At 45.8% G+C, this 25,873-nt stretch overlaps 1 protein-coding gene across 1 annotated transcript in view; it reads left to right on the top strand.

Moving 5' to 3' along the window:
• The first annotated feature begins 382 nt into the window (after positions 1-382).
• The window catches only part of LOC126200863 (rhotekin-like), a 501,233-nt gene continuing 475,742 nt past the window's right edge, over positions 383-25,873 (top strand). The window contains exon 1 of the mRNA XM_049936743.1: positions 383-633. Within this exon, the coding sequence (XP_049792700.1) occupies positions 529-633 (105 nt within the window). The 5' untranslated portion in view covers positions 383-528. The remainder of the gene's footprint in view (positions 634-25,873) is intronic.

Genomic DNA, 25,873 nt, shown 5'->3' on the forward strand with positions numbered 1-25,873 from the left:
AGAGGGGAGCGTCGTTCGCGGAGCCGACGTCACAGTCCGTTGCGTCACCGTTCACAAAGCAGTCGGTGATGCTGGCGAGGTGACGTCGCTCCCTTCCCAGAGTTGCCCCCCTTTCCCTTTTCTGCCTACCTACGCGAATCCGCAGCTAATTGCGGACCCGTTCGGCAGCAGGTACCTGTCAGTGTTCAGTGGCCCGCTGGCTACACTATACCGCTGCGTTTAGTCTCGTCGTCTTTACTGACGCACCGCCGTTGGCGTGCGCTCGCGAGGCCACTGCTCTGTTATCCACTGTGTAGGCCACAGCGGGTTTCCTTCCGCCAGCCGCTATCGCGTCCGGATTCCCTCACCGGCCGCTACAGAGAGTAAGCGCGGCGAACGCAGACGCCGAGGTGCGCCTGTGTTTCATCACCACAGCGGGTCAGTGTGCCGCCACAAGTGCGGTATTGTGATCTAGCGGTCCGCGGTAACTCTATTTGGGACTGGAATATATTCACAGTTGTTGAACGTCCCGCAGAACGTACAGGAAAAATGCACGACGCGAAGCGCAATGGTTATGTTATTCTGGAGGACGACCCGATCGTGCTGGAGCTGCAGAGAAAATTGGACGAAGTGCAACTGGAGATACGTCACCAGGTGAGTACACTCAGCTGGAAGGGTTTTATTGGTGTTCTCCACACATTTACTGCCCATCAGACAACAATATCGCTGCGCGGGATTAGCCGAGCGGTCTCGTGCGCTGCAGTGATGGACTGTGCGGCTGGTCCCGGTGGAGGTTCGAGTCCTCCCTGGGGCATGGGTGTGTGTGTTTGGCCTTAGGTTAACTTAGGTTAAGTAGTGTGTAACCTTAGGGACTGATGACCTTAGCAGTTAAGTCCCATAAGATTTCACACACACACACACACACACACACACACACACACACACACAACAACAACAACAACAACAACATTCGAACGGACAATCGTCTGTTTTCCACCTGGAACTGGACAATTCGAGTAAATATTTCATCGCTTTGAGACTTTGTAACTGGTTGCAACTGCGTGACTTGTATTTCGCAGCTGTGTTAACAGCTACATATTGCCACGTACTCCTCAGGCCGCTTTACAGTGTATGGCTCCGAGCACTATGGGACTTGACATCTGAGGTCATCAGTCCCCTAAGACTTAGAACTACTTAAACCTAACTAACCTAAGGACATCGTACACATCCATGCCCGAGGCAGGATTCAAACCTGCGACCGCAGCAGCAAGGCGGTTCCGGACTGATGCGCGAAGAACCGCTCGGTCACGACGGCCGGGTACAGTTTATGATGGATGATACTTTCTACTAATAGTAGTAATTCCATTTCCTGTTCCACTCGCAAAATGGAGTTGGGGGAAAATAAATGCCTGTGTACCTCTGTGCGAGATCGAATGTACCTAATTTAGCTCTTAGGGCAAGATGAATTTTGCAGTTAGTAGAACCTTTTTGCAATCTCTCTGAAATGCCGGTCCTCTAAACTTAAGCAATACGTTTTTTTTTTTGTTTTGTTCAACTGCTTTTATAAATTGCAGAAAGGACATAATGTAAAACAGGTAAATGACACTCCTTCCATCTACGAGGCGTGTTTTCTAAGTAAGGTCCGTTTTCGCGTGCGTCGTGTACTGGCATGCCTCGGGAACAACTGTCCTCAGTTTCAGCTCTGTAGCTAACCTGTACGGTTCTGTTCTGTGCTTTTAAAATGTTCAAGACTATCAACTCGCCCACCGTGTGTGCGGTTTACTCAGTGATACGGTTTTTGTCAGCAAGGAACCTGTCTGCTGCAGAAATTCATCGACAGATTTGCAAAGTGTATGGTGATACTGTTATGAGTGAAAACAAAGTGCATAAGTGGGTACGATAATTCAAAGCTGGCCGTGACAACGTCAATGATGAGGACCGCTCCAGTCGCCCTTCTTTGATTACAGGCGATTTGGTGGCTTCAGTTGAAGCGAGGATTCGTGAGAACAGGCGCTTCACAATAACAGGTATCTCAAATGAATTTACTGACGTGTCCAGATCAGTGCTTTACAATATTGTTTCTGAACACCTAAAGTTTAGAACACTGTGCTCCCGTTGGGTCCCAAAACTCCTAACAGAGGACTCCAAAACCAGAGATTTGAGTGTGCGATGAAGTTCTTGACTCGTTGTCACGAAGGAGGTGACGGCTTCTTGAGTCAGATCGTAACTGGAGACGAAACATGGGTTTCGCATATCACGCCCGAATCGAAGCAACAGAGCATGGAATGGAGATACAAACACTCGCCTCTAAAGGTGAAGACCAAACAGACTCTGTCCCAGCGCAAAATCATGGCGTCGGTGTTTTGGGATAGGCATGGTGTTCTGCTGGTCGACTTCGTGTAACGAGGAACGACTAGCAATGCATAAGCATACTACGAAACCATGGGAAAGCTACGCAGAGCGATTCAAAACAAAAGACGCGGCATGCTGACAAAGGGAATTGTCCTTCTCCAAGACAATGCGAGACCTTACACTGCAGGTCAGATCCTCGATTTATTGGACAGTTTTGGCTGGGACGTTCTAGACCACCCACCCAGTCCTGAACTTGCGCCGAGCGATTACATCTGTTCCTCCACCTCAACAACAACTCGCTGCCAACCGTTACAATGATGACGACGACGTGAAAACGGCAGTGAACTCTTGGTTATCGGAGCAGGCGGCAAGTTTCTATGAAGAGGGTATTTCAAAATTGGTTGAGAGGTATGATACGTGTTGCAACAAACTTGACAACTATGTCGGAAAATAGGGTTAAGTATGTACTTTCTGGAAATAAATTTACTTCTTTGAAATAACCTTTAGTTGTGTAGTTATGTTCAAACGCCTCGTATTAAGCCCCGTTCACACCTGTGTGCCTTGCTGCTAATCGCCTTGCGGCTGTAGCTTACCCCACATGGAGGTAGAGGCGCCCGATATGAACGTAACTCGCTCGCACATGTTGAGGAAGTGGCATGCAATCTTCGTGCGAGCTCCTACTTGCATATGGGGCAAATACAGTCGCACGGCGGCTGTGCGCAAGGCGCAAAGGTGTAAACGCACCTTTAGACGACTACCTGGTAGTGACCGGGCTTTGGTCGGCTTAGTGTGTGATCGGGATTCATGGCACATTTATGTTCAGAAAAAAAAAAACGCTCATTGAACGACTAGACATAGGACGTTCATATTCAGAGGACACGAACATTAGTTGTTCCGCAGAAACCATGTCGGCCCGAGCATTCAAGGTCAACACGGATATCGTGGCGCAACATCATTTACCGGTAAAATGTGCCTGCGGCTCTGTTTGCCGTTGTAAACCAACATGACAGAATGTGATGTGTGCATCCGGGAATTTGCTGCTCGTGTGGGACGAAGTGTTTCGATTGTGCAACGGGTGTGTGCAGAATGGTTCGCGGAAGACCCTGGAAGACGACGAGATGGGTCAGGTTTCATCACCCAGACCACCCCTGAGAAGATCGACATCTCATCCGAATGGTATTGCAGGACAGATCTGCGTCCTCCTCGGTTCTGGCGCAACAGTTCAACAGTGTAATACATCGTACACTATCAAGGGTGACCGGCCGTCGCCGTTTATTATGGCGTGGGTTCCGTACGCGTCGGCCACTTACCCACCTGTCTTTCACGAATGTGCAGAAACATGCTAGACGGCAGTGGTGTATTAAACGACGTCACTGGGGACAAGAATGGCACCAGATAGTGTTTTCGGACGAATCCAGGTTCTGCGTATGTGAAAATGATGGCCGTATTTTCGTTCGCCAGACAGGGGGAGCGGCATCATAGTGACAGCATTCGCACATGACACGTCGCCAACTCAAGGCCTTATGCTGTGGGCTGCTGTTGGGAACAACCACAGATCACAGCTGTTGCCTGTCCAAGGCGTTGTGACCTACGTGAATGACATCCCGCGACCCGTAGCCATACCCTTTCTGCACACCGCAGACGCCATTTTTCAGCAAGGCAATGCACGACCACATTTTGCTGCGCGGAAACATGCCTTCTTGAAGTCAGAGGATGTTAGTCTTTTGCTCTGACCCACCATATCACCAGACTTGTCGCCAAACGAAAATGTGTGGGATGTGGTGAAACGACGGGTGCAGCGCTGTGACCCAATGCCAACCACCACTGATGAACTTTGGAACCAGATGAATGCAGCATGGGTGGCTATACCACACGAAGCCTTTCGTGTCTTATACGCATCGATGCCATCACGCATGCAACAAGTTATCAGAGTCCCTGGCAGACCTTGTGCTGAAATTCTAATCATTTTCTGAAGAACATATTAATGTACATGTCCTGTGAATATGAACGTCGTAGCTATAGTCGTTCAAGGTGTTCTGTCGTTTGTTTTTCTCTCAACATGAGTGCATATGCACAAGTCACCTGAAAGTTTTGACTCTGCGATGAGTTTTCCTCAGTCACCACTGTACTTGTTTTCCGTAACCTCACCGCCTGTTGCGGATAACGGCCAAGTGCGTGAGCTTGTCGTTGAGTAGGACTTGTGCGGGAGTAAATATTATTTATAAACGTTATATTGTTGACATAGCGTTTTTTTATGTATATAAGTCTTGCTGCTAACAAAAATTGTGCTGGATAGTGGTCTTTGTCCAAATTCGGTCGCAGAATGAAGGATAAATTGGGCAGCAACTCAAAGTGTTACATGGATGTCATTTTTACATCTCTTTGCTCAACAGCGATTCCGAAAAGATCCGTATCTTCCCTCAAAAATGGTTCAAATGGCTCTGAACACTATGGGACTTAACTTCTGAGCTCATCAGTCCCATAGAACTACTTAAACCTAACTAACGTAAGGACATCACACACACCCATGCCCGAGGCAGGATTCGAACCTGCGACCGTAGCGGTCGCGCGGCTCCAGACTGTAGAGCCTAGAACCGCTCGGCCACTCTGGCCGGCTATCTTCCCTACAAAGAATCTCAGGTAACCGAGATTTTCTCTATGAGGAGCAAAAGCGTTCTGTGTGCGGTGCGCGATGTTTTGGTGGACTCTCTCAATAAACAGTAATCGACCATTCGCTTTCTTTGGATATCACCTCATGTTCTCTTTTGGTTTCATGTCGTTTCGCAATGTCGCACGTTGGTGAGTAATCGAGGAGACTTAGCCAGGCAGCATACGTACCATTATTAGTGTATTCAAACGTTACAGGTGTGTTTCTCCTAAACGTCCGTATTATTTTACATTTATCCACATTTAAAACAAACTGCCATAGACCTCACGAAATAGAAATTCTGTCCAAGTGATCTTGAATCTACCTACAGTCACACTTTCCTGCACATAACAGTGTCATCAGTAGAACAGTCTCAGGTTGCCGCCTACCGTATCCGACACATCATTTACGTACGTGGAGAACATTTGTGGTCCTACTACAGTCGCCGTCCAAGCTAACTCTCTAGGCTCCATCACTCAAAATCTGCTCAAACCAGTCACAGATTTGAGGACTTATGCCCTGTGTTGGAACCTTTGTTGTCTACAATGTGGTACCGTGTGGAAAGCTTTCCGGAAATCTAGGAATGTATAGTCTACCTGTTGACCTACGTTCGCAGTTCGCAGTAGGGGAAGCGTCGGTTCGCATGAGTGACGCTTTCAAAATACGTGTTGATTTGTGATTAGAATCATCCATCTCTCTCTCTCTCTCTCTCTCTCTCTCTCTCTCTCTCTCTCTCTCTCTCTCTCTCTCTCGCTCTCTATCTATCTGTGTCAAAGAAACTCATTACATTAGAACTTAGAATATGATGAAGGATCTTGCAACAGTCCGATGTTTTGGATATTGGTCTATAATTCCCGCATTTTTCCTGTTTTATGTTATGGAGCAACTTAGACATTTTTCCAACCCCTTCAGACTGTTAAATGTACTAGAAATTCACGATAAATGCGAGCTGAGAAAAGAGAAAGTGCTGTAGAGACTCTTTGTAAAACCCAGCTGAAATGCGATGAGAGCCTGACGCCTATTGTTCTTCATGTGGTTTGGTTGTTTTTCAACACCAGGGATGCTTATTTCTAAGTAATCCATATGAGAGTTCGTGAGGGGATCGAAGAATGGTAACTTACTGCGCGAATGATCTTCTAAGTGAGATGCATAAGACTCCATTTTTATTTTGCCGTCTTCTATTGCTACACCAACCTAGTTGACGCTTTCTATCCTTTTAGACATTCTCCAGAATTTTGTAAGATTCATGGAAAACTATTTCGCTAACATTCACGTACACATAGCTCAGGTTCAGACGTACGATTTTTTGTTAACTTTTATTTGGCGACATTTCTGCCGTCTTCTCTCAAATATGAGTGCAACAATTTCCGCTTCCTGAGCATTTTTCAAATTTCATCATTAAATTGCAATGGCTACTTCCAATTTTCACTCGATTTACACTCATGCTCATAAATTAAGGATAATTGCAGAATGTGGTGTCACACAACGTGGCACTACACAAAACTGGCGCTAATAGCATAGGCACAAAGGAAACACACACGACACAGATCTTTAAGTCCACGGTATTGGTGATAAGTTGAGAAAACAGTCGCGAAACATGTGTGTTACGAAACGCCACTGGTTCCTGCGCATGTACTCCGACCTCAGTATGGGATATGATCACCATGCACACGTACGCAGGCCGCACAACGGGTTGGCATACTCTAGATCAGGTGGTCGAGCAGCTGCTGGGGTACAGCCTCCCATTTTTGCACCAGTGCCTGTCGGAGCTCCTGAAGTGTCGTAGGGGTTTGAAGACGTGCAGCGATACGTCGACCGAGAGCATCACAGATGTGCTCGATAGGGTTTAGGTCTGGAGAACAGGCGGGCCACTCCATTCGCCTGATGTTTTCTGTTTGAAAGTGCTGCTCCACGATGGCAGCTCGGTGTGGCCATGCGTTATCATCCATCAGGAGCAAGATGGGACCCACTGCACCCCTGAAAAGGCGGACATGCTGGTGCAAAATGACGTCCCGATACACCTGACCTCTTATAGTTCCTCTGTCAAAGACATGCAGGGGTGTACGTGCACCAATCGTAATCCCACCCCCACACCATCAAACCACGACCTCCGTACAGGTCACTTTCAAGTAGATTAAGGGGTTGGTATCTGGTTCCTGGTTCACGCCAGATGAAAACTCGGAGAGAATCATTGTTCAGACTATACCTAAATTCGTCCGTGAACATAACCTGGGACCACTGTTCCAATGACATGTACTATGCTCTTGGAACCAGGCTTTACGGGTTCTTCTGTGACCAGGGGTCAGTGGAATGCACCTTGCAGGTCTCTGGGCGAATAAACCATGTCTGTTCAGTCGTCTGTAGACTGTGTGTCTGGAGATAACTGTTCCAGTGGCTGCGGTAAGGTCCCGAGCAAGGCTACCTGCAGTACTCCGTGGCCGTCTGCGTGCACTGATCGTGAGATGTCGGTCTTCTTGTGGTGTTGTACGCTGTGGACGTCCCGTACTGTAGCGCCTGGACACGTTTTGTGTCTGCCATGATCTTGAGATCACACTTTGTGGCACACGGTGGGCCCGTGCGACGATCTACTGTGTTTGACCAGTCGCCCTGGTATTGTACCCCTCATAACGTCATCAAAATGTGATCTTTTAGCCATTTTCAACACACAGTCACGTCTGAAGACGTCTGCACACTTACTCGCTGAACCGTACTCTGACATGCACCAACACAGCGTATGTGGACTTGGTCATACCCCGAGGTGATTTAAACCCGCAAACCGCCCACCCGAGCGTTGTTTCACCATGTATCAGCATTATCCTTAATTTATGAGCATGAGTGTAGTTGGCACATATGCAGAGAGCAATGCATATTAGGGACCTCGGTTTAAATATTACTCGCAATGCATCTACGTCCGCCGCATTGGAATTAAATGATGTTCTGAACATATCCATTGTGGATGACTAACTGCGATTGTGATTTAAATTGGCGATTTATCTGGTGATAAATATGCAACCAGTCGCTTTTTTAGTTGTTTGATAAGATTTATTCAACCGTAAACAAGTTTTCGAGCCACTGCAGTACTAATGCTTAGTGCATTGCTTATGTTATGCATATCAAATCTCTTCATATAATGTACACAAATATACACGGTATTTAGCTGCAGTTGGTTTTACATTGATTCAAAGAAAGTGAATAGGTTAAATACTATGTATATTTGTGTACATAGTTTAATAATGTACGCTATAGGAATAGATGTGGTATGGATTCCGCAAGGCTACGTACTATGTGACCATTTTGGCTGATCAAGTGCATCATACGGTACAGTGTTTGTTCCGCAGTATTGATACAGTGTCACAAGACGACGGGGCCCCCATTCACACATCAGGACTGGTTTTGTGAACACAAGGATAAACTGTCGCTTCCGCACTGGGCACGACAGTCTCCAGATCTGAATATTATTGAGCCTTTGTGGCTGCTTGGGAGAGAAGAGTGCGCGAACGCTATCCACCCCCCATCATCGTTTCCAGAACTTGCAACTGTTTTGCAGGAAGAATGGTACAAGAGTCTCTTGAAAACCGTAGAGGACTTTACCCATTCTGAGAAGACTGGAAGCTGTTTTAAAAGCTACCGGGTGTCATATACCGTATTAGGCGTGGTAGTGTGTTACGTGTTTCTTTCCATACATCTTCTTGACCACCTACTGTACAATGTTAACCACTGCTTATCTACTCTGCCGAGCATAGAAACTCTCCTTGCCTTTCGGATGAATTTATTGGCTCTATTAATTATCGTCACTATAATAGCTACGTGATCTTTAATGACTTCCTGTTTACCGACAATCCGATTTTGGGATACAGCTGTGCTGTCAATAGTGGAGCAGATTTCCGCAGAGACAGCGGTGGGGGACGCAAGGCCCGCCCGGTGGAGGTAACGACCTATCCCGCAGCCATAAATACGTCAGAGGCTCGCAGCTTCCAGCGTCGCCCACGGCAGGTTGACACCGCCGGCTGCCGTGGGCGGCTCCCAGACCAGCCACTTCAGCGGCCCGTGGGCGGCGCCGACACAGCTAAGCACGCAGTTCCTCTCCGTTCTCCCGTTACAGTCGTCGCCATGCAACAACAGCGGATCATTGCACGTACCACGAGCCATCTAGTATGCCTGTTTTGTCTACATCTACACTACGCAAACCACTTCACCATGTGTTGCGGAAGGTAGTCCTGGTACCACTATCTGATTCCCCCCCCCCCCCCTCCACCCTCCTGTGCCCATTCCCTGAAAGAATGATTGTTTGTAAATTTCCATATTAGCTAATTTCTCGAATTTTTTCGTTGGTCATACACAGCGTCCTAGCGGTATAAGTGTGTGTTTACTGTACTCATAATTACCTTAACATGCACCCACTTCAGTGTGTTAGTTGTTTTTCTTTTTCTCTAACAGTCTTCCCGCAAACACGTGACATAGTTTCCTACCTGATGTTTTCTGCACGGCCGTACATGTACCATTGAGTGGAGTACGCCTGTCAGTATAGACTAGCCAACTTGCGTCCAAATCTACACTTAACACCTGACCCCTACCCAGGGGAAACTATCTTGCCACATACATCTGGACGTAGTAACAACCCTAAAAAAACACTACTCCTAATAACTGTAATGACGAGGGCGTTTGAAAAGTCCGTGCAGAAGTCCGAGAGATGGCACCACCGGCGCGTATCGAGGTCACGTTTAGTTAGTAGCATCTTTGGAAAGAACGCACACCAAGTTTCAGCTATATTGGTCTATTTCTTTGTGTTTGGCATTCGTGTGCATCAAGGAAGTCGAGTGATTGTCAAAGAATGGACGAAAAAGAATTTCGTGTGGTGATTAAACATTACTTTATAAAAAGCAAAACGCCTCAGGAGACTAAAGAGAAGCTTGATAAACATTACGGTGACTCTGCACCTTCGATTAGAACAGTTTATAAGTGGTTTCAAAATAACGGAATGACCATATGGGAACAAGTGATGCTGAACGTTCTGGACGCCCTGTGGAGGTTACGGCTCCAGAAATCATTGATAAAATTCCTGATGTGGTGATGGATGACAGAAGAGTTAAGGTGCGTGAGATTGCTAGTGCTGTGGGCATCTCGAATGAACGGGTACATAATATTTTGCGTAAACATTTTTACATGAGAAAGCTATCCGCAAGATGGATTTTGCGATTGCATACGCGTGACCAATAACGGAATCGTGTGAAGTGTTGCAAGGATGGTTGGCAGCTGTTCAGGAAGAATCCGCAGAACTTTAAGCGTCGTTTTGTCAATGTGGATGAAACATGGATACGTTACTATACTCCTGAGACCAAAGAACGATCTAAACAATGGGTTATCAAGGGAGAATCTGCACCGAAAAAGGCAAAGACCATTCCCTCGGCCGGAAAGGTTATGCTGACTGTCTTTTGGGGTTCGCAAAGGGATAATCCTCATCGACTGTCTGGAAGAGGGTAAAACTATTACATTTAAATGCGAACATTTTTAGGTTAGGCTTTACCGTGACTATTACTGACATTAAATGAAACAACTACTTCACTGTTACCAGTCACCGTTTCGAAGGTTTAAACCTCCATCATCGGGTGGATTTATTTTAGTTAGTATTACATATGTGAGTGTGTTGTGCTACGATTTTTGGAGGAACTTGTGGCACTGCCTAGTGGAGAAACAAGACACTATTTCAGAATATGGTTTAGGATTACTTTTGACAAAAAAAAAAACTGATATCTAATGGTAAACATTAAATAAGTAAACTAGGGTACCGCCAGTGGTCACAGGTCCCTTTTGCTGTCGTAACACATCACATGTATACTGCCACATTTGTAAACAAATATGACGTCTGGAATCAGCTGGGTGTAAGGTTCGTATAGCAGAAGAGAATACATAATCGTAAAGTGCAAAGAATATACATCATCACAACATTATTACAGAATAATTGTTTAAAGCATTTGGAGGTGTTTGTTCGACACCTCAAAACAAACACCTCCAAATGCTTTAAACAATTATTCTGTAATAATGTTGTTATGATGTATATTCTTTACACTTTGCGATTTCGACTTTCATCAATTTAGTCTCTGGTAATCCATCAAGGAAAGTGGGACGGCAACTGGCCACTTAGTACTTGAATAATGATAACAAAACCAGCGGCTCTATTTGAATTTAACGTCGTTTATTCTTTTTAACACATGCTAGCAGTTTCGACACGGCATGGTGTCATCTTCGTGCCATGCACAAGCGTTTTCACGTGCAATGAACAGAATCGTGCGCAGCGGGACAAAATTAACTGGTTGCTGTACTTTCCGTGGCAATAATAAGCCCAGCATGGTCAGACCGAGAAGGCTGCCTAACACTTGCTTGTACAAGCCTGCGCCCTGTCCTTAAACTCGCTCAAGCAAATGCACTTAGGTAAGTTTGCACAAGCTTGCGTGATCGAGAACCGAAAAGCTACTTGAACAGTCCGAATGCTTGCTCAAAATGCTTAATCAGGCATGTCTGTCAAGCTTGCTGCTGCGAACACACTAGTCCAGTGAAGGACAACGAATGACAGCCAACCGCTTCGTTGGCCGAGATTTGCTTAGTGCTTACGGGCGGCAAATCGGAACCAGCGGAGCGGTTGTTCTTGGTTGCGGTTCGGTTTGTTGGCAGTAACATTGAATCGCTGGACCCCACTGTTAGTGTAGATGCCGTGTCGAATGTTCGTTGGTCCAGCAGCAGTTTGTTGTGTCTCGGGAAAGGCTGTGTATTGAAGTTTCTCAGGATAACTGCAAGTTGCACTTAGTATGTTTTATTGACCGGTTTCGCTCTTTATTATAACAAGAGCATCATCAGAAACTCTGGAACGTGCAGTTTAAAGTACAGCAGTTGGCTGTTAAATTGAACAGCGAAACCAGTCGATGAAACATACTGAGTGCGATTTGTGGAAGGCCTGAGAAGGTTAATTTCAACTGTTTTCCCTGCAGGCAAAACCTGCTCTCGCTAAGAGTGTGTAAAAATACTAGAATTTCGTGAGAGCATTAACGCTGATAGAATTTTATTCGGGGACGGGACTGTTTATAGAGCCCTGCGGACTGCGATTATAAAAACAAACTGAAAAGACTAGACGCTTGAAGGAAATCTCAGCTATTAGAAAGTGATATACTCGATATGAAAAAGAAAACTGTGTGTTTATTGACATCTTTTCGCCGTGAACGACAAAGAGAAACAAACAAAATTGTGAGTGACAACTTTCTGCTGCAGATACAACTCTCCTAAGAGGGGTGTTATTTGTGGAAGTTTTAGGGCCTACACAATTCAATAACAATACGAAATCTGTAGCTTTCATTACGGAAAAAAATTACGAAATAGCCAGTTCAGCTTTAAGGTAAAAATTAATTTTGCTCCACAATAGTGCTTTCTTCCTTTTTAAAGGAGCAGTCATTCACCAGCGTCGTTTCTTCTTCTTCTTTTTCTGATCAACTTGGAAGTTCCATGCGGCTTTTCGCGGATGATGCTGTAGTATACAGAGATGTTGCAGCATTAGAAAATTGCAGCGAAATGCAGGAAGATCTGTAGCGGATAGGCACATGGTGCAGGGAGTGGCAACTGACCCTTAACATAGACAAATGTAATTTGTTGCAATTACATAGAAAGAAGGATCCTTTATTGTATGATTATATGATAGCGGAACAAACACTGGTAGCGGTTACTTCTGTAAAATATCTGGGAGTATGCGTGCGGAACGATTTGAAGTGGAATGATCATATAAAATTAATTGCTGGTGAGGCGGGTGCCAGGTTGAGATTCATTAGGAGAGGCCTTATAAAATGTATGTTGTTGTTGTGGTCTTCAGTCCTGAGACTGGTTTGATGCAGCTCTCCATGCTAATCTATCCTGTTCAAGCTTCTTCATCTCCCAATACCTACTGCAACCTCCATCCTTCTGAATCTGCTTAGTGTATTTATCTCTTGTTCTCCCTCTACGATTTTTACCCTCCACGCTGCCCTCCAATGCTAAATTTGTGATCCCTTGATGCCTCAGGACATGTCCTACCAACCGATCCCTTCTTCTAGTCAAGTTGTGCCACAAACTTCTCTTCTCCCCAATCTTATTCAATACCTCCTCATTAGTTACGTGATCTACCTACCTAATCTTCAACATTCTTCTGTAGCACCACATTTTGAAAGCTTCTATTCTCTTCTTGTCCAAACTATTTATTGTCCAAGTTTCACTTCCATACATGGCTACACTCCATACAAATACTTTCAGAAACGACTTCCTGACACTTAAAACTATAGTCGATGTTAACAAATTTCTCTTCTTCAGAAATGCTTTCCTTGCCATTGCCAGTCTACATTTTATATCCTCTCTACTTCGACCATCATCAGTTATTTTGCTCCCCAAATAGCAGAACTCCTTTACTACTTTAAGTGTCTCATTTCCTAATCTAATTACCTCAGTATCACCCGACTTCATTCGACTACATTCCATTATCCTCGTTTTGCTTTTGTTAATGTTCATCTTATATCCTCCTTTCAAGACACTGTCCATTCCGTTCAACTGCTCTTCCAAGTCCTTTGCTGTCTCTGATAGAATTACAATGTCATCGGCGAACCTCAAAGTTTTTATTTCTTCTCCCTGGATTTTAATACCTACTCCAAATTTTTCTTTTGTTTCCTTTATTGCTTGCTCAATATACAGATTGAATAACATCGGGGAGAGGCTACAACCATGTCTCACTCCTTTCCCAACCACTGCTTCCCTTTCATGCCCCTCAACTCTTATAACTACCATCTGGTTTCTGTACAAATTGTAAATAGCCTTTCGCTCCCTGTATTTTACCCCTGCCACTTGTAGAATTTGAAAGAGACTATTCCAGTCAACATTGTCAAAAGGTTTCTCTAACTCTACAAATGCTAGAAACGTAGCTTTGCCTTTCCTTAATCTTTCTTCTAAGATAAGTCGTAAGCTCAGTATTGCCTCACGTGTTCCAACATTCCTACGGATAGAAAATGTAGTCCATCAACAAAGGAGGTGGTTTACAAAACACTCGTTCGACCTATACTCGAGTATTGCTCATCAGTGTGGGATCCGTACCAGGTCGGGCTGACAGAAGAGGTAGAGAAGATCCAAAGAAGAGCGGCGCGCTTCGTCACAGGGTTATTTGGTAAGCGTTACGGAGATGTTTAGCAAACTTAGGTGGCAGACTCTGCAAGAGAGGCGCTCTGCATCGCGGTGTAGCTTGCTGTAGAGGTTTCAAGAGGGTGCGTTTCTGGATGAGGTATCTAATGTATTGCTTCCCCCTACTTATACCTCTCGATGAGATCATGAATGTAAAATAGACAGATTCGAGCGCGCACGGATGCTTTCCGGCACTCGTTCTTCCCGCGAAGCATACACGACTGGAACAAGAAAGGGAGGTAATGACAGTGGCACGTAAAGTGCCCTCCGCCACACACCGTTGGGTGCCTAGCGGAGTATAAATGTAGATGTAGATGAACTTCTTGCAGTAAAATAAAAGCCGCACATGCGACACGTGCTGAATCCTCTTCTTTCCTCATAGCACAGGCCAGCGAAATTATAATAAAAACGCTATTTTGTAACAATAACCAAACGGGAGCAACGTCGGCAAGTTATCAGAGCCAACTGTTATTCCACATGGCCTAATCCCTGGGCCCCAAGCCTTTCGTTTGACGTGGATGAGAAGTCGAAAGCCAGTGCGTTGGCGACCGACGTTCGGCCAAATCCAATCTCCGTCGTTCGTTGGGTCTTCGTTTGCCTGGTGTATACGCCTCTCTGCTGGAAGCTGACGCCTGTGTTACGAATGCAACATTCGCACCCCGTACTGCTAGCCGGTAGCCGCGAGCAGCTGGTCTCCGGAAAAACTTTCCACCTGAGACACGGCCGCAGGGTGTGAAACTGGGACCCTATTGGGCCCCGTGCAGCTGTGATTTCCGGCACGTGCCAGCAGCTGCCCTGTGAGGGGATGGGGATGCAGCTCCCTCGGCGTCCTTTGACTGCCGCCGCCAGCTGGCGTTCCTGTTTTCTCGCCAACAGCAACAGGCAGGCTGACACCCCTGTCAGCGTCAGCTGCACCTGGCGGCAGATGCAACGCAGCGCCCCTGCTTACAGCGTGGCAGCACGATGCTTCCAGCGGAAAACTGCTCGCACTGATGTGTCATCTGTGGAAGTAGTGCTTACCGCGCTTCCCGTGTGTGTTCGCCGACTTAAGCCCCGTAACTAATGCAACACGGAGTAGCTAGAGCCACACTTTCATACAAGCACACCTGGAGGAAGCGAAGCAAACACCTCAAATCCAGAAACAGTGTACTAGCTATACGAGCCAAACTAGCTTTGCTAGCTAGCTAGAGCTGTAAAACTATCGTAGGCAACCGTAGATTACCAAAAATAAGCGCAGACTAGGGTGGTTTTCCTACTACATTTGGTCAATTAATGTCGTACCCACGTTACCTGTAAGTTAAGAGTGTTGCATACCTTTCAGGCGTTATCTCATCACGATCTTTTTCTTTACGTATGCGATCAGTGTCTTACTAGATTCCCCTAAAAACCGGAAGCGGTGAACAGTCTAGGAGCTGGGTGAGGATAGATAAAGGGGCAAGTAGCATACGGCATATTTTTGTTCAACATACACTACTGGCCATTAAAATTGCTACACCAAGAAGAAATGCAGATGATAAACGGGTATTGATTGGACAAATATATTATACTACAACTAACATGTCATTACATTTGGGTGCACAGGTCCTGAGAAGTCATTACCCAGAACAACCACCTCTGGCCGTAATAACGGCCTTGATACGCCTGGGCATTGAGTCAAACAGAGCTCGGATGGCGTGTACAGGTACAGCTGCCCATGAAGCTTCAACACGATACCACAGTTCATCGAGAGTAGTGACTGGCGTATAGACAGTTGCTGGGCCACCATTGACCATACGTTTCCAATTGATGAGATATCTGGAGAATGTGCTGGCCACGGCAGCAGTCGAACATTTTCTGTATCCGGAAAGGCCCGTACAGGACCAGCAACACGCGGTCGTGCATTATCCTGCTGAAATGTAGGGTTTGACAGGGATCGAATGAAGGGTAGAACCACGGGTCGTAACACATCTGAAATGTAACGTCCACTGTTCAAAGTGCCGTCAATGCGAACAAGAGGTGACCGAGACGTGTAACCTATGGCACCCCATACCATCACGCCGAGTGATACGCCAGTATGGCGATGACAAATACACGCTTCCAATGTGCGTTCACCGCGATGTCGCCAACACGGATGCTACCATCATGATGCGGTAAACGGAACCTGGATTCATCCAAAAAAATGACGTTTTGCCATTCGTGCACCCAGGTTCGTAATAGAGTACACCATCGAAGGCGCTCCTGTCTGTGATGCAGCGCCAAGGGTAAGCGCAGCCATGGTCTCCGAGCTGATAGTCCGTGCTGCTGCAAACGTCGTCGAACTGGTCGTGAAGATGGTTGTTGTCTTGCAAACGTCCCCATCTGTTGACTCTGGGAACGAGGCGTGGTTGCACGATCCGTTACAGCCATGCGGATAAGATGCCTGTAATCTCGACTGCTAGTGATACGAGGCCGTTGGGATCCAGCACGGCGTTCCGTATTACCCTCTTGAACCCACCGATTCCATATTCTGTTAAGAGTCATTGGATCTCGACTAACGCGAGCAGCAATGTTGCGGTACGATAAACCGCAATCGCGATAGGCTACAATCCGACCTTTATCAAAGGCGGAAACGTGATGGTACGCATTTCTCCTCCTTACACGAGGCATCACTTCAACGTTTCACCAGGCAACGCCGGTCAACTGCTGCTTGTGTATGAGAAATCGGCTGTAAACTTTCCTCATGTCAGCAGGTTGTAGGTGTCACCTCCGGCGCCATCCTTGTGTGAATGCTCTTAAAAGCTGATCAGTTGCATATCACAGCATCTACTTGCTGTCGGTTAAATTTCGCGCCTGTAGCACATCATCTTCGTGGTGTAGCAATTTTATTGGCCAGTGGTGTAGTTATTATGCTGTCTGTTACTTGAAAACAAACAGTATTTAAAGCAAGATTGATATTGTCAATGTTTATTTAAGTTTTTATTCGAAAATCGTTGATCTTTAATGTGAAACAGAAGGATGCTGTAGTAAAAATAAAATAAACAGTACAGATTTATCATACAACGGTAGAAAAAACAATTTCCTCAACAAAAAGGTAAAATAAAAACAACGATATATCAAAGATAGCTTCAATATACAGTGGAACGTAGATAAAACATGTTTCTTTTATTCGTACACAACTTTCGCGTTTATCAATAATAACAGGGAACCCTGCCTTTCATCATGATAGAGAACATTCCATTGAGTACAGAATAACAATAATTCTATTTATTTATGTATCTGCATGTAATCTGCATTTACATCAAAAGTAATTGCTGTGGTTACATAAAAGCGCAGAAGTAATGCAGTCAGCTTATTTTTGTACTTATCGAATGCAATTCATATTCTTTAAGGGTGTGAAATACACAGTGCACTAACATGAAATGATGTGCGGTTCTAATTACACTCCTGGAAATTGAAATAAGAACACCGTGAATTCATTGTCCCAGGAAGGGGAAACTTTATTGACACATTCCTGGGGTCAGATACATCACATGATCACACTGACAGAACCACAGGCACATAGACACAAGCAACAGAGCATGCACAATGTCGGCACTAGTACAGTGTATATCCACCTTTCGCAGCAATGCAGGCTGCTATTCTCCCATGGAGACGATCGTAGAGATGCTGGATGTAGTCCTGTGGAACGGCTTGCCATGCCATTTCCACCTGGCGCCTCAGTTGGACCAGCGTTCATGCTGGACGTGCAGACCGCGTGAGACGACGCTTCATCCAGTGCCAAACATGCTCAATGGGGGACAGATCCGGAGATCTTGCTGGCCAGGGTAGTTGACTTACACCTTCTAGAGCACGTTGGGTGGCACGGGATACATGCGGACGTGCATTGTCCTGTTGGAACAGCAAGTTCCCTTGCCGGTCTAGGAATGGTAGAACGATGGGTTCGATGACGGTTTGGATGTACCGTGCACTATTCAGTGTCCCCTCGACGATCACCAGTGGTGTACGGCCAGTGTAGGAGATCGCTCCCCACACCATGATGCCGGGTGTTGGCCCTGTGTGCCTCGGTCGTATGCAGTCCTGATTGTGGCGCTCACCTGCACGGCGCCAAACACGCATACGACCATCATTGGCACCAAGGCAGAAGCGACTCTCATCGCTGAAGACGACACGTCTCCATTCGTCCCTCCATTCACGCCTGTCGCGACACCACTGGAGGCGGGCTGCACGATGTTGGGGCGTGAGCGGAAGACGGCCTAACGGTGTGCGGGACCGTAGCCCAGCTTCATGGAGACGGTTGCGAATGGTCCTCGCCGATACCCCAGGAGCAACAGTGTCCCTAATTTGCTGGGAAGTGGCGGTGCGGTCCCCTACGGCACTGCGTAGGATCCTACGGTCTTGGCGTGCATCCGTGCGTCGCTGCGGTCCGGTCCCAGGTCGACGGGCACGTGCACCTTCCGCCGACCACTGGCGACAACATCGATGTACTGTGGAGACCTCACGCCCCACGTGTTGAGCAATTCGGCGGTACGTCCACCCGGCCTCCCGCATGCCCACTATACGCCCTCGCTCAAAGTCCGTCAACTGCACATACGGTTCACGTCCACGCTGTCGCGGCATGCTACCAGTGTTAAAGACTGCGATGGAGCTCCGTATGCCACGGCAAACTGGCTGACACTGACGGCGGCGGTGCACAAATGCTGCGCAGCTAGCGCCATTCGACGGCCAACACCGCGGTTCCTGGTGTGTCCGCTGTGCCGTGCGTGTGATCATTGCTTGTACAGCCCTCTCGCAGTGTCCGGAGCAAGTATGGTGGGTCTGACACACCGGTGTCAATGTGTTCTTTTTTCCATTTCCAGGAGTGTATGTACAAAACAAACAACAAAGAGCAGTTGTCGGTTTCCAGTTTCTCTCTTACACAATGATTTATATTTCTTTCCCCACCAGTGCTATCAATACTACCTGAAATCCTATCATTTACTACGTCAAGTATGTACTGTACAAAAACTAACGTAACATAGTTTTGATAGAGCTCAACTGTAATACCAGCCAAACTAGCAGGCAGTTCATGGGGAAGCGGCGCAAACACACTGGGCACGTCAGCCTTGGCGCTGGTATATCGTACTGCGCAACACTGTGCCCCACAATGGAGACACAAGAAAAAAAAAGTTGATGTGGAGCTCAGCGAATCGATGAGGTTCATTAAGTGGCTCACTGAAACCGACCCCATAACCTGCCGACCAGTGCTTGCCAATATCCAACCACCAAACGTCAGACGCAAAGCTGCAATAAAAAAGGGAGTGGAAGAAGATATGAAACCAGTGCGATCTCCCAATTCATCATCATTTATGCAAAGAATCGATTGAAGTAGCGGGCGTCACTCTGGAAAGCCATCCTAAGATTAGAAGTTTTCAGGAAGAAAGGAGCACTAGCGTAATAACAGCCCATAAAATGGGTCCCTTATTGCTGACGTTATCAAAGGAGTTCCTCTCGAAAAAGACTCTGGACAAGATCAAACAGAATAAGAACTCGAACGCGGCACAGAAAAGCTTAGTGACAAAGTGGGATTTTGCAAATAATCCTTTCTGTGTCTGCCGTGAATTTCAAACTCTGGAAAATATTTTTAATTGTGTAATTTATTGTTTCAAAGGAGGAGGAATTAAAGATACCTACAATGTCTCCGAAGAAGCGCTCCAGTGGTTGGGTGATCTTCAGTGCGCGGTTTGTAGTGTGCATGGTGTGTATTTTACGACACTAATAATCTTTTAGATTCATGAGTTTTTATGATTTTCAGATGTGCTATATTATTTTGTCATATGTCATTTGGTTTATTACGATTTGTGGTGTTTTGTTTTCACTTTTTGGTCTATTATTGTGATATATTTTTAGTTTGCAATATTTTATTGTCTTCACCATGTCGAACAAATATGTAGTATATGATCTGAAGCTGATAGCGAGTCCTTCCTCCACGAATTTCCAAAGCTGTGGTAACAGGTCGAAGCGTGGACTTCTCGAGGTGTTGAAATCGTTCTGAAGAGATAACTGATCCACCCATCGTAAGGGGCTCTCACACGCTCAGTAGTTATTGTACAAAACTGAGTATTGTGCAATAAATTGACCATCTGACATATTTATTATGGTTTCTGCAATACAATATATTGAAGAAGACTGCAGGACTCCAAAATTATTGACGTTAGCTCAATATTACGTGCAATATACACACTCAAAATTGTCCAAGAAAGAACTAAAAATTAGAAATAATTTAAAAAATTGACCAAGTTATAATAATGAATCTAAGTGCCTATTAAGGCACTAGTCATTTCTCATTCTACCAGGTTACCGTAGTAACCGATGTTATTTTGTGTTGTTTCGCTGGAAAGAATTAGGAAATGTGTCTTCAACTGGCGACGTAAGTAAGTAATGACTGTGTAAAATCGTAATAAAGAGTTAACAACCGTTAATAATAGATTTAATGATGGAAGAACATCACCATACCGAGCGAGGTGGCGCATCCGTTAGCACACTAGACTCGCATTCGGGAAGATGACGGTTGAAACCCGCGTCCGGCCGTCCGGATTTAGGTTTTCCATGTTTTTCCTAAATAACTTCAGGCCTTTGACCTCGCTGTTTGGCCGGCCGCTGTGGCCGAGCTGTTCTAGGCGCTTCAATCTGGAACCGCGCTGCTGCTACGGTCGCAGATTCGAATCCTGCCTCGGGCATGGATGTGTGTGATGTCCTTACGTTACTTAGGGTTGATTAGTTCAAATCCTAGGGAACTGATGACCTCAGATGTTAATTGCCATAGTGCCCATTTGAACCATTTTTGAACCTCGCTGTTTGGTCCCCTACCCCAAATCAACTAACCAACCAACCGATTAACACAGTCATTTCAATCGTAACGAAATGTTTAAGGAGAGTGACGTAATTTAAAATGGCTTAACAAAGGCTGATGTTGCAAGGGCGTTAAATAGAGGAAGATGCGTAGTTCTTAGAATTTGGAGTCATTATCAACAATTTGGTACCAAGGAAAACCAGAAGTTACCATTGTAGGTCAGAACAGATCTCTATGGTTCAAATGGCTCTAAGCACAATAGAACTTAACATCTGAGGTCATCAGTCCCCTAGACTTAGAACTACTTAAACATAACTAACCTAAGGACATCACACACATCCATACCCGAGGCAGGATTCAAACCTGCGACCGTACCGCCGGCCGGAGTGGCCGTGCGGTTCCAGGCGCTACAGTCTGCTAGCAGCTGCGCGGTTCCGGACTGAAGCGCCTAGAACCGCTTGGCCACAACGGCTGGCCAGATTTCTATTCCTTACAGCCTTGACAGAAAGAACTTCAACTGCCAGAAAGTTAAGAAGTGCCTTGCAGGGTATGAACAACGTAATTGTTTCAACCGCAACTATCAGAAGTAGACTGAATGGAAGATGTCTTCATGCCCGCCAAAATTTAAACTTTTCAACTATTCATCGTGGAAATCGTGCATATCATGTTTTGTGGTGTCAGAGACATAAAAACTGGACAATGGATCTATGGGGTGAATCACGTTTCGGTTTGAACCCAGATTCAAGAAGGGTGCTCACGTAGCGGCGAGCAGGTAGCTTACGAACGTACAGGAGATCCCCAAATTTCAGGGAGCTTCTGTCAAAGTCTGGGGAAGAATAGTGACCAGTAGGAAATAGGACCTCGGTTTTGTAAGAGGAACACAGCGAGTAAATATTCATAATTCTAATCATTTTCCAAGCTTTGGTGCTTTCGTTCTCTGAAGAGTATGGGCATGAAGTCCCCTACATGCATGATAAGGCCGGATCACATGTTGCCGGAGCGGTGTCTGAATGGTTTGAAAGGCACGATATTCAGGTGGTACAGTGACTTGATCGATCTCCTGATCTAGATCCCACTGATATGTGGGATAACCTTCAAAGGAAGGTTAGATGTGACCTGCCATCTCATTTCGTCAGTGTCGTGTAGGTGCCACCAATTAATAATGTGGTCCCGGCGGAGGTTCGAGTCCTCCCATGGGCATGGGTGTGTGTGTTTGTCCTTAGTATAATTTAGGTTAAGTAGTGTGTAAGCTTAGGGACTGATGACCTTAGCAGTTGTCCTATAAGATTTCACACACATTTGAACATTTCAACTTAATGATGCCAAGAAAGTACTCACATATGAATGTGTGGTATTTGTCCTTTCGGGGATGTCCGAAACAAGAGACACAGCATATTCATATAATTTGATAGGCCTAGCTGGGCGATGAATCCACCTTTTTCTGTGTGAATGCACAAATAGTCCGACCTGTGGGAATCTCAGAATAGCGAACATGAGGCTGCGGGTAATGTGGATCGGCCGTGAGGCGACAGAAAGTAATCCGTGCAGTGGTTACTGCACGTGTCCAGTAAGAAGGAGATCCCGAGTTCGAATCTCGGTCCGGTACACATTTTTACTCGTCGCCGGCGATCCGCGTAATGTCGCATTTAAACTGACAGCAGTGATCTCTCCCCTTTCCTTTCCTTTCTTACCCTCTGCACCTTCCAATTACATATACAGTACTGACAATTGAGAATCATAGCGTTTTATGAACTTAACAATTCCATGACTGTTTCTTTACAATCCTCACATTGCGTTATTTATTCTGAAAAAAATGGTTGAATATTGTTAGACAGTTATGCAATGAAGTGGTTGAATATTTATACAAAGTAATGTAATAATACGTACATGTGATTAGTTACATGTACAGAGTATGATAGGTATATACCAAACAGACTGCTTACGAAAATCCCGTAAGAGAAAAAGTTTGTTCTTTAGACAGTTGTAATGCTTGTATGTTACCGTGTAAGGGCGGCATTTGGGCCTTCCTGCCGCCGTCGAGTGAAATTCAATTCGCCTCGAACGAATTTCTGCGAAGAACTAAAGAAAGTGAATGACAAAAGATCAGGACGTTGCCTGGAAGACGTATATTTAAGGACGTGCGGAACTTTGAGAAATGAAATTCCTTACTGATTACGAAACGTCAGAGGTTATACCTTGGTGTCCTCCGCAGCAGTGAAAACTGAATATCATAGTGTCACGAAGTTACATAGAAATGTTTGTTTTACTTGTAGCTGTTCTCAGAATGGCAAATAACATCATGTCAAATGTCCAGTGAGCATACATGTTTCTTTATCTTCCGACAGTTGTGACACAGCACACAAACATAAAATCTTGTAAGCTTTCAATCAGAAATCAGTTTACAACAGTTTTTACAGTAGAGAAATACATAGAAAACAGCACAAAAAGGTACGGCCAAACTTTCAGGAAACATTCCTCACACACAAAGAAAGAAAATATATGTGGACATGTGTCCGGAAACGCTTACTTTCCACTTTACAGCTCATTTTATTACTTCTCTTCAAATCACATTAATCATGGAATGGAAACACAAAGCAACAGAACGTACCAGCGTGACTACAAACACTTTATTAGAGGAAATGTTCAAAATGTCCTCCGTTAGCGAGGATACATGCATCCATCCTCCGTCGCGTGGAATCCCTGATGCGCTGATGCAGCCCTGGAGAATGGCGTATTGTATCACAGCCGTCCACAATATGAGCACGAAGAGTCTCTACATTTGGTACCGGGGTTGCGTAGACAAGAGCTTTCAAATGCCCCCATAAATGAAACTCAAGAGTGTTGAGGTCAGGAGAGCGTGGAGGCTATGGAATTGGTCCGCCTCTACCAATCCATCGGTCACCGAATCTGTTGTTGAGAAGCGTAGGAACACTTGGACTGAAATGTGCAGGAGCTCGATCGTGCATGAACCATATGTTGTGTCGTACTTGTAAAGGCACATGTTCTAGCAGCACAGGTAGAGTATCCCGTATGAAATCATGGCGCTGAATCGAGGAAGTACGGTACATACTGACGAAACTAAAATGAGCTCTAACATGGAAATTAAGCGTTTCCGGGCACATGTCCACATAACATCTGTTCTTTATTTATGTGTGAGGAATGTTTCCTGAAAGTTTGGCCGTACCTTTTTGTAACACCCTGTATAGGCACATTGGAAAACCTAGTTCCTTGTTTTGGTGACAGACTGGTCTGTAACTTAGCCCGAATGTGGCAGTTTAGTTATGACTTGCAGAAGCCAACGAATGTGGGGAAAAAATCATCTGAAAAGTCTCGGGCGGAAACATAAACACATACCATCCACACACAACTGCCACAAACTCTCCGCTACGGCGGGAACTACAGTTTGCTTCGTCGAGCTGCGGGGGTGGGAGAGGCAACAGCTGTACTGCGGGGGTGGGAGAGGCGCCTGGAGGGAGCTATTTCCGGACGTACAGGCGTCTGCGGACCCGCTAATTGTCGCCTCGACCGATATTGATCGTGTCGGGCAAACCGGTGACGAGCGCGTTGTCCGCCGTGGGCAATTCCCAGCTGCCCTTCCTGGGACTACGCCCGCACCAGCCTGTCCTCCTCCACGTTAGCACGTACGTGTTCTCCGAATACTCGTCCATTCATCTGGTCTCTCTCCTTTCAGTCTGACTGGCGTTTCCATTGTACTCTTTCAGTGCTAACCTCTTCTCTTCGGAACTCGTAATACAGGTTCTCTTCAAACCCGCCCAACTATTTTTGCGGAGTGCAGCTTGTCAGCATGGCTGAGATTCACAGAATGAATGAAAAAATGGTCTCCAGCGTGCGACCACCTCCAGAAACCCAACGAAGGATTTACTGCTGTATTCCTTTAAAGCTGGACTTCTTCGGCAGCTCTGAATTATGTATGTAACGGGTAACGGGTTGGATTGGGCAATAGTTTGGATGTGCAAGTAGATCACTTCCGAAGACGTTCATGTCTTCCGAGGATAGAGATCATGTGCACGCGGATGTGTACACGTGATGCTCCTCTTAAGTGTCGTCATGCGTGGTTTTTTTTTTTTTTTTTTGTTTCGGCAGATATTTACAATTTCGTATTTGCAATGTGTAGCTGTAATCGGCCCAGATAAATACTGCTCATGACGCCCGTCTTGCAGCGGCTAGAGCCGACATAAAACGACAGTTTGTTTCCTATTGTGACATCGGTAACGATGGGGCCGCCAGGACGTTTGGGCAGAGCTCACGTATTATATTTCGAAGGTACACGGTTTTTGTAGGATATTCCATCCGTGACAAGTGAAAAATGATGCAATTATGTGCTACAAGAGCGAGATAAATTGATGTGTATTTTATGCTGAGAACATAACTGGGTGGGTAACAAAAACCAACGAGGAAAGCTTACGTTTAATACACTTATGATAACATAATTAAGTGGATAATAGTTACGAAAACCAACCAGGAACTGAAACTTCCTGGCAGATTAAAACTGTGTGCCGGACCGAGACTCGAACTCGGGACCTTTGCCTTTCGCAGGCAAGTGCTCTCCGACTGAGCTACCCAAGCACGACTCACGCCCCGTCCTCACAGCTTTACTTCTGCCAGTACCTCCTCTCCTACCTTTCAAACTTTGCAGAAGCTCTCCTGCGAACCTTGCAGAACTAGCACTCCTGGAAGAAAGGATATTGCGGAGACATGGCTTAACCACAGCCTGGGGGCCCGAAACATCCCCCAGGCTGTGGCTAAGCCATGTCCTTGCAATATTCTTTCTTCCAGGAGTGCTAGTTCTGCAAGGTTTGCAGGAGAGCTTCTGTAAGGTTTGGAAGGTAGGAGACGAGGTACTGGCAGAAGTAAAGCTGTGAGGACGGGGCGTGAGTCGTGCTTGGGTAGCTCAGTCGGTAGAGCAC

This window comes from Schistocerca nitens, chromosome 1 (genome assembly GCF_023898315.1).
Source record: "Schistocerca nitens isolate TAMUIC-IGC-003100 chromosome 1, iqSchNite1.1, whole genome shotgun sequence".
In the NCBI taxonomy this organism is placed as follows: Eukaryota; Metazoa; Arthropoda; class Insecta; order Orthoptera; family Acrididae; genus Schistocerca; species Schistocerca nitens.